General features: G+C 34.9%; 1 protein-coding gene across 1 annotated transcript; it reads right to left on the reverse strand.

Moving 5' to 3' along the window:
- Positions 1-5,543: 5,543 nt before the first annotated feature.
- LOC125207161 (inner membrane protein PPF-1, chloroplastic) lies at positions 5,544-10,917 on the reverse strand. Its single transcript, XM_048106387.1, has 11 exons — positions 10,316-10,917; positions 9,736-9,846; positions 9,487-9,561; positions 9,178-9,238; positions 8,878-8,951; positions 8,648-8,752; positions 7,645-7,752; positions 6,911-7,014; positions 6,592-6,795; positions 6,204-6,510; positions 5,544-5,898 (listed from the first exon to the last, which is right to left on the reverse strand). The coding sequence occupies exons 1-11, from the start codon at positions 10,667-10,669 to the stop codon at positions 5,893-5,895; spliced, it is 1,509 nt and encodes a 502-aa protein (XP_047962344.1). The 5' UTR covers positions 10,670-10,917; the 3' UTR covers positions 5,544-5,892.
- Positions 10,918-12,762: the final 1,845 nt, after the last annotated feature.

Below are 12,762 nucleotides of genomic sequence, written 5' to 3' on the forward strand. Positions count from 1 at the left end.
AGTATTTCAGAGAATCCGGTTCAACATGATCGAACCAAGCATGTGGAAGTGGATAGACACTTCATAAAGGATAACATTGAAGCAAAGTTTGTTGAGATGCCATATGTCAAGTCTGAAGATCAGCTAGCAGACATCCTGACAAAGGCCGTGAACTCAAAATCCTTTCGAGAGGTATTATGCAAGTTGAGTATCGGAAACCCCGTTACTTAACTTGAGGGGGAGTGTTGGAAGAAGATCACGGAGTATCTCGCTATATCCGGAGGAAGATACACAAGATTATATTATACCAATCATAGGAGATTTGAATCATGTAATTAATGATAATTAGGTTTTCCTTGTATAGTTTTTCCTAAGCCTATATAATAATGTCTAATGTACAAAGTCATATATCAATGAAATATAGAATTCCCTTTACCGATATTTATCATGGTATCAGAGCGGGTCGCCGACTGTGGGTTAAATTTAACTGACCCAGCAGTATATATGGGCCGAAACCAAAAAAATGGCTGATCCAGCAGTATATCTGGACTTAAAAATATGGGCCAAGTGGTCCAACCGATCCAAAAAAAATTGGGCCGATTGTCCAATCGATTAGAAAAAGTCCAACCCCTCCAAGGTTCACCTTGAAGGGTTTGAGGGAGGGTGTTGGCAATTGAAACTAAAAATAGAAAAAGTCCAACCCCTCCAAGGTTCACCTTGAAGGGTTTGAGGGAGGGTGTTGGCAATTGAAACTAAAAATATAACATATGACTGTCCCACATCGGTGTCAAGAGAAAACTGAAACTAGTATATAAGTCTCATGGGCCCTCCTCCTATCACCAATTGGTTTTAGGATGGAACCCATGGATTTCTATCATTTTATAATAATTGATTTGTCGATAAGAAAGAATTGAATCATGTGAGATGCCCACAAGTCATAACACAATGTGAATTTCGTACACATCGACATGTAGACAAATTCAACACATAAATATATGGCTACTACGTGACCGACAAATCTGAGCCACTACAAAGAAGAAAATGTTTTTTCATTATTAACATAATATATTTTGATTCGTTCAATTACTCTTTACAAAATTACTATACGTACTTTCAATGATTTAAATGCATTCTCTATCAAAAAGATATATGAAGGGGGGGATCAAATCAAAAGGACAATTTTCCCCTAAATAGGACAAATTTTAGGTACTTCATTTTGCAATTAAAATTTTCATCATTACCTCAAGTGCACGAAATGTATTGCGACATCAAGGTTAACTGCTTTGTTCTTAATCCTATGTTAGCTTTCAGCCTTTAACTGTCTGGTTACAATAGAGTTGATCATATATTAATCGTCAATAAATAGGCCTTTGCTTTATATTTCTACATTGGAGGAATGGTACTATAGAAAACATAGTAATGTGTATTTTTTGGGTAATAACATAATTCTATGTACGTACTAGCATTTTAAAGTCGACAGAAACACAAATGAACTAATTAGAGGTTTATTTATTAGTGATTACGAAAAGAAGTACACAAACACAATAATGTGTTGTTTTTATATTGCGAATCTGAAATTACGTCACAAAAAGATTTTATGTGAACGTCTGAAATTAGTACTATATTGATTATGTTCACTTTCCATTCATAATTTAATTAAACTATAATCAGGGTAATCACATGGGATACTAGCTTAATTTCAGCATTAAGTTAAATAACAGAAGTGCAATACTATATAACCGTACATGTACGCAGCAGCAGCAATAATAATAATAATAATAATAATAATAATAATAATAATAATAATAATAGGAGATAATCCAGAATAATGAATGGTGAAACCATGTAACAACAGATGTCCGCAAAAGCAGCCGACGTGATGACGTGGCAGGGTATGCTGGGCCCTTGTGCACGTTAATTTCCATGTGACTTTGCTTTGTTTCCCCTTCATAATTCGTCCCATTTTGCCCTCCAAATTATTGTCTCGATAGCCCTATCCATTTCTTTTAACCGATTCTACACAATCAGAAATTAACGGAGTACGAACTTGAAGCTCCATTTTTAATTTCTCGAGCCCAAACTCAGTCCACAAGAACATATCATGCATAATTTTGCTTAGGGCAAATGATCAATTTTTCCTGTCGTTTAGAGCGTTATTTGAAAATATCTCATAAGCGAATACCTATCATAATTATTACTACTACTATTTCATTTTTTAGAATAAAATATCATGCAAATATCATAATATCGACGTAACAATTAAAAGTACACATTGATTATCCAAAATTACACATCGATTACGCATGTATTGATGGGTAAACACACCAAACAAAGGGACTAAATCAACCTTTTACTCGTGTGCTCAACAACAAATGACAATGATTTTAATAATTGGGGATTAATTGTATATCGTAGGTAAATAGTATTCCATTTGCTATTAGGAGTCTCGGTTGAGTTCGGAATATAAGACTCATTTTTATTAAATGTGAACGGAATGTAGAGCCTACTTGTTATTTATAGTTTTGAATTGTAATTTTTAACTATGGACAGACTAAAATAGCAAATACGGACGCTTAACTGTGGACATAAGGAGTTTTATGGAGTATCAATTATCTCCAACGCTACAAGAAAATCTAGAAAGTGAGAATGGAGAAGCCTCAAAATCAGGGGATCCAAAACTCAAAAGTGGGGAAAGAGGCTGAATAAAAATGATGACTATCAAAGATTGATTTATTAATTTTTCAGAGACGTTTTAAGAACAAATCAGATTTTTCCTTTAATTGTAAGAGACGTATAATGAACAAACCAGACTTTAATAAGGGCATTGGCAATGGGGGCCGATAGCAAGGGCCTATCTATCGACCCCCTCATCGGCTCTCCTAGGTCACCATTGTGGGGGAAGGGCCGATTCTCCCTCCCCAACGCCTCTGCCCTTGAGCCGATATTAAGCCTCAGCCGATTCTTCTTCTTTTTTTCTTTTAATTCATTTTTTATACTCTTTATATACTCCATTCCCCACCAATTATTCACATTTAATCCCATTTTATTTTATCTCACTCTACATTTTACTCTTCTCTAATCACAATATTTTTAATATTTTTATCAATATTTTTAGTTTATTTTTTTCTATATTTTTTATAAATGTAGGATATTTTCTTTTTAATGAAATTTGTTTTTTTATTGAGTTGTCTTTAATTTATTTTTCTTGCTATTTTATATCATTTTATTTCAGACTAACAATTAAAAGTAAAATATAAAAATAGTGATGATATGGAAATGGGATGGGCTCTGAGATAGGCTATTGGATAGGCTCTCATTGCAGGGAGATAGGCTCTGGGATGGGTCTGCTAAAGTGGCATGAAAAAATGGAGATGAGCTCCAGAGATAGGCTCTTATTGTGAATGCCCTAAGAATCACATTTCACTTTTATCATAAATAGTAAGTAGGTGCAAGTCCCACATTCCACTAACTCACTTAACTCACATTCTATTACAGAACTATAAAAAAAGTGGATTACATATTCCACTAACTTTTCTAACCCACTATTTTTCACATTTCTTAAAATCCTTGCTCACACCAATGTGACTCTTATTTAGAACTAAGAGGAGTATTATTTTGTATATCTTCGACCATCTTAATAACAAGTACTATTTGAATAAGAGTGAACTACATAAATGGTAACTGATATTTCACTTTCGCACGTAAATGATACCTGATCTTTATTTTATATCATTTTTTGTACCTATAAATCACATTTTTGGTACCTAATGCAATTTTGACCCCAAAATGCCCTCTAAACAAATACATATTTCCATTTGTATCATTAAGGTTATTTTGGGCATACAAAACTAAGTACCAAAAGTGATATTATAATTTCCTCTCATTCTTCTCACTCTTTATACTATTATTATTAATCAATATTAATATTATTATTTTGATGTTATAAATTAATAATTAATTTATTTTTTAATATCATTCAAATATACTTAATTATAATTATAGTTATAATTATATTTAATTATTGTAATAATATTATTGGTATAGTACTAAAAACTAGTTGTAATTAATAAATAATAATAATATAATTATTTAAATTATGAATCACACAATATAATAATAATAATTATATTATTATTATTTTATATTAAATTAGTATCTAATCAATATAGTCTTGATAAAAATTTAAAATTGTGAATTGTATTCATGATGATATTATGAGTTAAATATTTAGTTAGGTGTTTCAACCATAAAATGAGTATAAAATAATTCAATAAAAAATATTTAATTGATTTAAATATTTTAAATAATTAATTTAATTAGGTGTTTTGCTCTTGATTTATATTATGAATGCAATTAGATGTATGTATAAAATACTAAAAAGTAAGAAGAAAAAGAAGAGAAAAGAAAAAAAGAGGAAACATAAACTAAGAAGAAAACGAAAGAAAAAAGAAAGATAAAATACTAAAAAGAAAGAAGAAAATGAAGATAAAAGAAAGAAGGAGAAACTAAAGAAGAAAAAAAGAAATAAGAAATGAAAAAAATAATCACATTTTGGTATACTATTTAATGGAAATTTCCTAAAATATCCTCCATAACAAAATAATCTCAAGTTTGGTACCTAAGGTTATTTTTGTCACTAGATACCAAAAACGATATAAAATAAAAATCAGGTACCATTTGCGTGCGAAAACGAAAGATCAGGTACCATTTATATAATTCACTCTTTAATACAACATGGAAATGTTGATATTGACTAAATATTAGCGATGCTTACCAAAAATGTAAACGATGTATTGATTCTTATAAAGAAAAATAATATTATACTACCAAATTGATGTAACGCACGCGGCCAAGCAACATAATCTAGAGGGTTATGACTTGAAAACTCAATCATGAGACAATATCCACTAAACCAATTGGAATCCTTATCATAATATGCATACATCTCATGTGCATAAAGATTGGAAAAAGAGTTTTCAATTGTTAGTTTGCAAATTGCAACCATTGAATATTTACCGAGTAGGCCATGATGTTTATTTATCCCCCACTTTTCAATTTCTATTCAAAATACTACATGCCAAAATTCTACAATGATTATCTCTCATACTTTATTTTATGAATTACGAACATGAATGAATTAATTCTATAATTTTAACGTGTCTTTTAACATAAATATGTCAAAAACAAGCTAGCTTAAAGCGATGCCTTTTGCTAATATTTTAAACAATAAAACGTAATTGTAATTATGTCTGTTTCATGACATTTCCAAAAAAAAAAATCAATATTCGAATTTTTAATTGTAATTATGTATGTTTAGAAATTTTTTATTGAAACGGCAATAGCTCCAAGTATAATCTTTCCAAAATTGTGCTTGAATCAAATTAAGCTGAACCTGAAAAAAAAAAAGTTTGACAAACAATTCATATTCATTACTCATACATGCATTATTAGCCCTTGTTAAAATGAAATCTTCGCTGATATGTACAATAAATTTCAAAATATTAATATTTTCAAGAAATGAAGACAGCAAAACCATAAAAAGCAAGAAATTGCACCATGTGATGTGAACTAATTAAAATTTTCAATAGAAGAATACAGAAATGCTGCTATATATGAGCTGTGTAAAAGATGGGTTGCAAGAAACATTTCAAGTAAGAATTTCCCACCTCACTGAAATGGGCATAATTGACCCAACTTTATTGCATGGATGCTACAAAAGTAACTAGCTCTCTCTCTCTCTCACACGGCTGTATATCATTTTCACCTCTAATATGATTTACATCATTTCAATGTTGATAGGCAAAGCTCATGCATTCTCACCTCTATCTGCACTAGCTGAATTGTTGCCGCCAAGCTATCTATTTTCTTCTCGAACATTTCTGTGTTGTTTCCAAATGCAGCGTAGCAATGAACTCAATCCTGGATTCAAAACATGAAACAGAATATCACAATGTGAAGGACACTGCTAAACATAATCGTGTAGATATCGCACAATAAAAGAGGATACCAATACAATATACTTTTCGATCACGAACAGGGGAAATGACTATATATTCTCAGAGTTCAACTAAGCCTTTACCAGAAAGCCATAGTATGTCCCTTCTAATTCTTATTCAGATAAAAAAAGACCTGATGAAAGTACTTGACGCAAATATAACATGCAGTGGTGCAAAGTCAACCTGATAGAAAAGTAAGAGGTTGCAATGAAAACAGAAATAAAGTACCTTCTCAATGTTTTTGTCCATATGCAGATTACTTCTTTCATTCTTGCGATCATCTAAAATACCAGGATTTTCTTCCCTAACAGCAGATGACTTCTCATCATCCTTTGATTCTGACTTGACATTGTTACCGTTCACAGAAATGCCATCTATGTTCGAAGAACTAGCCTCCCCTTCAAGTGAAGTGATTTCTTTATTTACTTTGCCATTTGTAATCTGAAGTCCATTAGCTGCTGCCTCCTCAGCCTTCCTGATCTCTTCCTCTCTTTGCCTTTTTTTTCGAGCTTCTTGCTCCTTTAGTTGTTTAAACCTGGAAATTTGAACAGAATAAGCAAAAATGTGATTCAAATAAAGCAAAAAAAGCCAAGATAAAAAAAAACATTTGTTTAACCTTTCACCCGGACGAAGCCCTTCTGGAGTCCGTTTCTCTTCTTTCTCAACCACCTTTTTGGCTGGTGGTGCCACAGAGATGGAATTTAATGTTTGGATAGGCTTCTTTTCTATACTGTCATCAATAATTGGCTTAGGACTTTTTGCACCACCCAATTTACGCAGCCATACCTGCTGCCCCGTACTCAGGATGTTGTTTGTAAGCCTGCATCAGATAGCAGCAAACAATCATAAATGATGAGAGGAAACTACAATGGGTGGGAAAAGAATAGAGGAAATTATTTCAATAGGACAAGTAGCACAGATATTGAACAGCATACCAGTAAAGGCTTAAACCAGAAGGAACCGAGAGGGCAAAATATCCAATCATCAATGGTAGCAACTTTGTTATGGCTTGAGAACTTTTGACATTAGGATCATTACTCTGGCAGTGGTCAAATTAAAGCGCAGTTAGAATTTTTTAACTGAATACATAGTTATCAGAAAATTGAAATGATTACTTTAGTATGAACTAAGAGAAATGGGGGTGGGGGGCATGGTCGACTGCTAGTTGAAGTAAAATTTAGCACAAATTTCTTTCCGAGAATATACCTCCTCCATCACAAGAATAACTTTAGGATCAGAAATGGAGTTTCAAGAAAGCAAGAAGATGAACTACAGTGCAAAGAAAACTCAGGGTGAATATTTTTATCACATTTTAGTAGTCCTCACATCTTTTTTTAGTGGTACCCACCTTCGTCTTTTATCTCATGTTCTCTAAGATGGAAAGCATAGGAAAAAGCAGGAAATATTATCACAGTAAATACCCCATTTGGAGTGTGAAGGAGGCAAAAGGGGCTGCTAGGAAATATTTTCTATCTTGCCCCGGAAAACTATATTATGCTCCAGACAAGTGAAAAGAGTGAGAAAAAATTGAAAACATACGTTCTCCACCCTTTTTCCATCAAAGAGAACACACAGTTAAGGATATGCAAACACAGAACTAAAGATATATGCAACCTTTCACTTCCAGTTTAACAAAAGTTCATCAAATATGTGGAATGCAATGGCAAACCTGTGGAGGTTGCATGATCTGTACAGAGATATATTGAGAGACAACCAGTAGAACAGGCAAGACAAGATATGCCAAAGTATCTGACCACCCAAGGGGGGGATGACCATCCTGGGTTAGAGAAGAGAAATAAATAAGAACCAGAAGGGTACTAAATCATGTTCAAAGATAACTACTATTATATATGACATCGGCACATACTTAGCATAAGATCAGAAAAGATTTGTTAATAGGATTCACTTGAATATTATTATATCCGTAGCACAACAACCTTTTGTAGATAACATAAAGAATACAAGTGTTGTAGAATATCTTTTGCATCTAGGTTTTTCTTATACGGAGTATATTTATTGTTATTTTAGGAGTAAATTTAACCTTGTAGTAACACAGCTTTCTGCTCCCTATATATATGGGAAACTCTCTAGAGTCAGTAAACAATTTATTATTTCTCCTATATGTCTCTATAGTTAACTGCTTCACAGTCAAGGATGTTAGCCTAATCTTATTTTCGACAACTCACAAGATGTAATGCCTCATAGCCTAGAAGTTGTCAAAGTGTTTAGATAATTGAACTTTTAAAATAGAGAAAAAAATGTGAATCAGAGATTGAATATCTTAGTTAGATGAGATTAGAAAGGTATATATTGGGAAAAAAATCATAGTATGATTTGTTTTGTGAAGTGCTTGTTGCTTATAAGATCATGAAATTTAAAAAATAATATTGGGATGAGGAACTTATTTAGTACGGAGCTTGTAAGTTTCATAACTTAGAAGCTGTTTAAGAGCTTATTTTTCCAAACACTTCTCAAGAGCTTATACGCCAGTAAAACATTCTCTTGTGCCTACACATTCAAATTTAATGCTCGAATTGGATATGTTGATATTATTATCGATTAAAATATTCATGCAAATGGTAACATTAACTTAATATAACAACTGGTGCAGAACTTCAGAAATCAAAGTAATGCACATTTGATAAAGAATGAGGACTATGATAAAGTCTTACAATGAAGGGGAATAGCCAAGAGGTACCACTACCAGTTTGCCTAGCAGCAACAGTTGTTGGACCAGATAGTGAGGGTATCCAGAAGAAGCCTTCCGTTAATAATCCCTTGATAATAAAGTTGGAAGTCCAATTAAAATAAAGCTTCAGCATTGTACGTAAAGTCATACTTATGCTTCAAGAAACGGACCAAGAAACTAAAGGGTGAAGCACAAGATGGTGGGGCACTTTACCTCATCAGCTACATTAGAAAGAGCTCTGTAAAGCCCAATCCATATAGGAATAGTGGCAAGTGTAGGAAGACATCCTGGAACAAATAGAGACATAGGAAAAGATCATGACTTTGTGTATAAGGAACAACAGAAAGCATATGAATTCAAGATTAATGCAACATAAACATTTATTTTGCTCCACTGGTGGGCATATCATAAGAGCAAATCCTCTACAACAATTGATATGATTGTTCTCCATTTTACTTTTTGTGCTATTTTAATAATCAATTAACAGAAGGGGTTTCACAGTCAGTTGATTACCTGCCAATGGATTTATACCAGCTAGCTTGTACAACCGAGCTGTTTCGAGTTGAATCCTCTCCTGCAGAGACAGTTACATATATGAAATACAGAGCAAATGTAAAAAAGGTACAAATCCTGATTATCCTGCATCCCCCTTGATTTCCGAGAGGGCCTCATGCTGCCAAATAACTAATTGTGTTCCCAACAATCCCAGACAGTTAATGTCAAAGAAAGTGAGAAGGAAAGTTATCATCCAAAAATCAGAAGAAATCTGAGCCCATTTATATGAATAGAAAATCAACAATCCTAAAGGGACAAAAGAGTAACCTGATCACCAGCATATCGTTCCTGAATAGCTTTTATTTGAGGTGCCAAAGACTGCATGGACATTGCTGATTCCACCTACACATCACATTTGAAGACACCTATTTAAATAAGCTACACAGAACAGTCCAACTTTATGCATATTCTAAGTTGAACAAGTATCTATTCAAAAATCAACAAATACTAATAAAACAAGAAGAATGTTTTAGGAGAACTTGTACTAAAACCATGAGAGGATAAAATCAAAATAACCTGTTTCTTTGTCAAAGGAAAAGTGGCAGCCTTAACGAGTATCGTCAGTAAAATGATAGCAAAACCATAAGCATAGGGAACATGCAGAGTGGAAAGCCCGTCTTTAAGAACCTGAAAAGAGTAACAACGTTTCAATGTAGAAATAAATATAATCTACCTGAACATTTAAAAACTTTTGTTACACAATTGTAGTATTGTGCCATAAATAGCATGTTTGAAACAACAAATAGTATGTCTCAAGACTCTCGACACATGATGGAGAAGAAGAAATAGGCTTGTCTGTCATTTAAACCTTGTCTATAAAGAACACACTTCATAATAGTGCAAATACTTGCATAAAACAAGAGAAACATAGGCAAGAAAATCCAGAATTCCACAACTCAGCATAATTCATTTCATAATCCATCAAGAGTTTTTTTTTTTTTTTTTTAATTTATCACAATAACTCAATAGTCCCAATTGTCAGATTCCAACAAACTTCTCCTCAACCTCAACTATCCCAGAACTCATGTCCAAGCCTTTTCAAAACACAAAAGAAAACTTGTTGGCTTGATTCACAAGGATAATATTTATAACCAACCTTCAAAACAACTTCCATGGCATTCGTAATCCCAGAAAGCCAATCACTATTCTGCTTGGTTGTACTAACTGCATCGGAAGAACTCACAGCAGCATCAGCAACAGTGTATAGAAGCCCTTCAACTCTACCAAACAAATCCTTGATTAAAAAGTCAGCATTTTCGGGGTCCGGAAATGGAACCTGGCCCAAACCGCAACGGACGATCCCGAAATTGCGGCTCCTCAGTGAGGGTTTCTGAGACGTATAATTGCTGAAACGGGCCCTACCGGAAACAGGAGTTAGATCCCTCGTCCGGCCTAAAAACGGAGACAACAACAAATTCTGTGCGGTTGAATGAAGAAAACTCGACATCATCAAAATTGAGTTGCTCCACCTTTCGGTATGAACAAATGGCAAAGAAGTGGATAAAGGGAAGAGGAAAAAGCAGGATTATTTTAAAGCTGTGTGTCTGTATACATATACAAATGGAAGATATGAGCTTGTGTTGTTGGAGTTTTTGATAGAGAAGTATGGAGCTGAAGAAAAGGAGGGAGAGTTTTCCTTAAGAAATATCTGTTGCCCAAATCATGTTTGACGAAATGGCTAATAGAATCCATAGGTATTGAAATCGCTGCAAACGAACACGTTTATTATCAGACTCAGACACGCTAACAGTTCAAACAATTGCATATATAAAAAATAATCTTAACATTAAAAAATACTCCCTCCGTTCCATAGTAATTGAGGCGTTTCTTTTCGGCATGGTGTTAGATGAGTTAAGTAAAGGGAGAATTAAGTGGAACATGAAAAAGATAAAGAGATGAAGAGAGAGTAATATGTGTGGAAAAATGTGTTGATTTTTATTAAAAAGGAAAATGACTCTATTAACGTATCAATATGACAAAATGACTATATTACTATGGTACGGATGGAGTATTACAATGTTAGCCCACATATTTATATGCATGGAGCCCACATATTTGATCTGATTTATATGCATGGAGCCCACATATTTGAGACTAAAAACAGGGGTTCAGTGTGCAAGATTTAAACTCAGTTTTGCCTGCAAATAATTTATTTATTTATTCCATTTTATGTCTTTTGACGAAAATGACCTTAAAATTTTAAAATTCCCAAATATCAAACAAGATTAATCTGCACGGCAGGCGACCACGCGTCAGAGACGGAGCTGAATTATGCCGATCTCCTTCAAATTCAATAAACTTTCTGGAAGTTATTTTCTTCCATGCGCAGTGTGGAACCTCTTATAAACCCAGATTTCACAGCAAACTAATAGCAGATGTGGCCGTCTCCTCCGCGCCGCCCCTGCTCATCGTCGTCCAGTCGCTCGGGTCTGCTCACTCGGCTTCGATTCAGCACCGTCAGTGCTTGAATCGCTGTCCGACTCATCTCCTCTCCCTCTTCTATTCAATCGCTGTCATCTCCTGCACATCCATCCACAGATTTGTTTTTGGCTATTTCTTATATGAATAGTGCGGGCCTTGATAAATTCGAGGGCTTGGTAGAAATGTATCTCGGAAACTGAACAATGGATATGACCCCTAATTGAACCCATTTCCAAGCATTTCTAAGCATTTCCGGGAAACTGAACGCGTCCTTTATGTTTAGGGAGGCGCTCCTAGTATAAGTTTTTAAACAAATGAGAACAGTAAATTGTGGTACATATATCAATGATGGGAATTTGAATCCTAATAGGCCAGCCACCCTCTCTCTGCCATGTTAGCAGCACTAAAAATCCACTTGTCATATCAGATTTAGGCCAGCCGCAATAAAAATAATTCAAAAACAACTACATTTTTCAGAATAAAATTTATGATTAAATTACGGAATAAAATTTACGATTAAATTATGGAATTAAATTTACGAGACATATATGGGAAAATTCATTCATTTCATTAAAAAAAAGGTACATAGTTTTAAAAAAATACATGATTTTTTTCAAAAAAAAAGGGCTTCCACACACGAGCCCCGCCACTCTCTACTCCTCGTCGCCGCCGCCGCCGTCCTCGCCGCCACCACTCGGGGCATCTGAGCCCGCGTCTGAACCCCCCACCAGTGCCCTCGAGGCATCCAAATCCACCCGCATGTTCTCGAGCATCGAGTAGAGGAACATCTTCTCCGTGGGGTCGGTTGCGGCCTTCCACTCTTGGAAGACCTCGAACATACGTTCCTCCGTCTTCGCACGCGAGAATAACGTGTACGTGCGTGGGGGTGGGGGGGGGGCGAGATGACCTCGTGGGGCGATAGGGGGATCCTCCCCTCGCTACCCGTTGCGCCCGCTTTTGGCCAACCGAGCGAGGGCGACGAGCAACGGATGGAGGGGACGAAAACTCCTCGGCATCCGAGGGAGGCCGTGGGATCCGCCGGCCGCTGCCGCTCGTAGTCGCCGAATAGTTCCGCCTCTCGCTTCTTCGGTCACCTGCCATAGTTCGCACCCCGCCTCGGAA

This window comes from Salvia hispanica, chromosome 2 (assembly GCF_023119035.1).
Source record: "Salvia hispanica cultivar TCC Black 2014 chromosome 2, UniMelb_Shisp_WGS_1.0, whole genome shotgun sequence".
In the NCBI taxonomy this organism is placed as follows: Eukaryota; Viridiplantae; Streptophyta; class Magnoliopsida; order Lamiales; family Lamiaceae; genus Salvia; species Salvia hispanica.

Bases quoted from the DNA above. Each gene is read 5' to 3' on its own strand.
- LOC125207161 (XM_048106387.1), bottom strand. From the start codon at position 10,669: ATGATGTCGAGTTTTCTTCATTCAACCGCACAGAATTTGTTGTTGTCT. The intron at 9,847-10,315 runs GTTGGTTATAAA...TACTCTTTTCAG, and splicing joins CCATGGAAGTTGTTTTGAAG to GTTCTTAAAGACGGGCTTTC. The intron at 8,753-8,877 runs GTAAAGTGCCCC...TTTATTATCAAG, and splicing joins TTTCTAATGTAGCTGATGAG to GGATTATTAACGGAAGGCTT.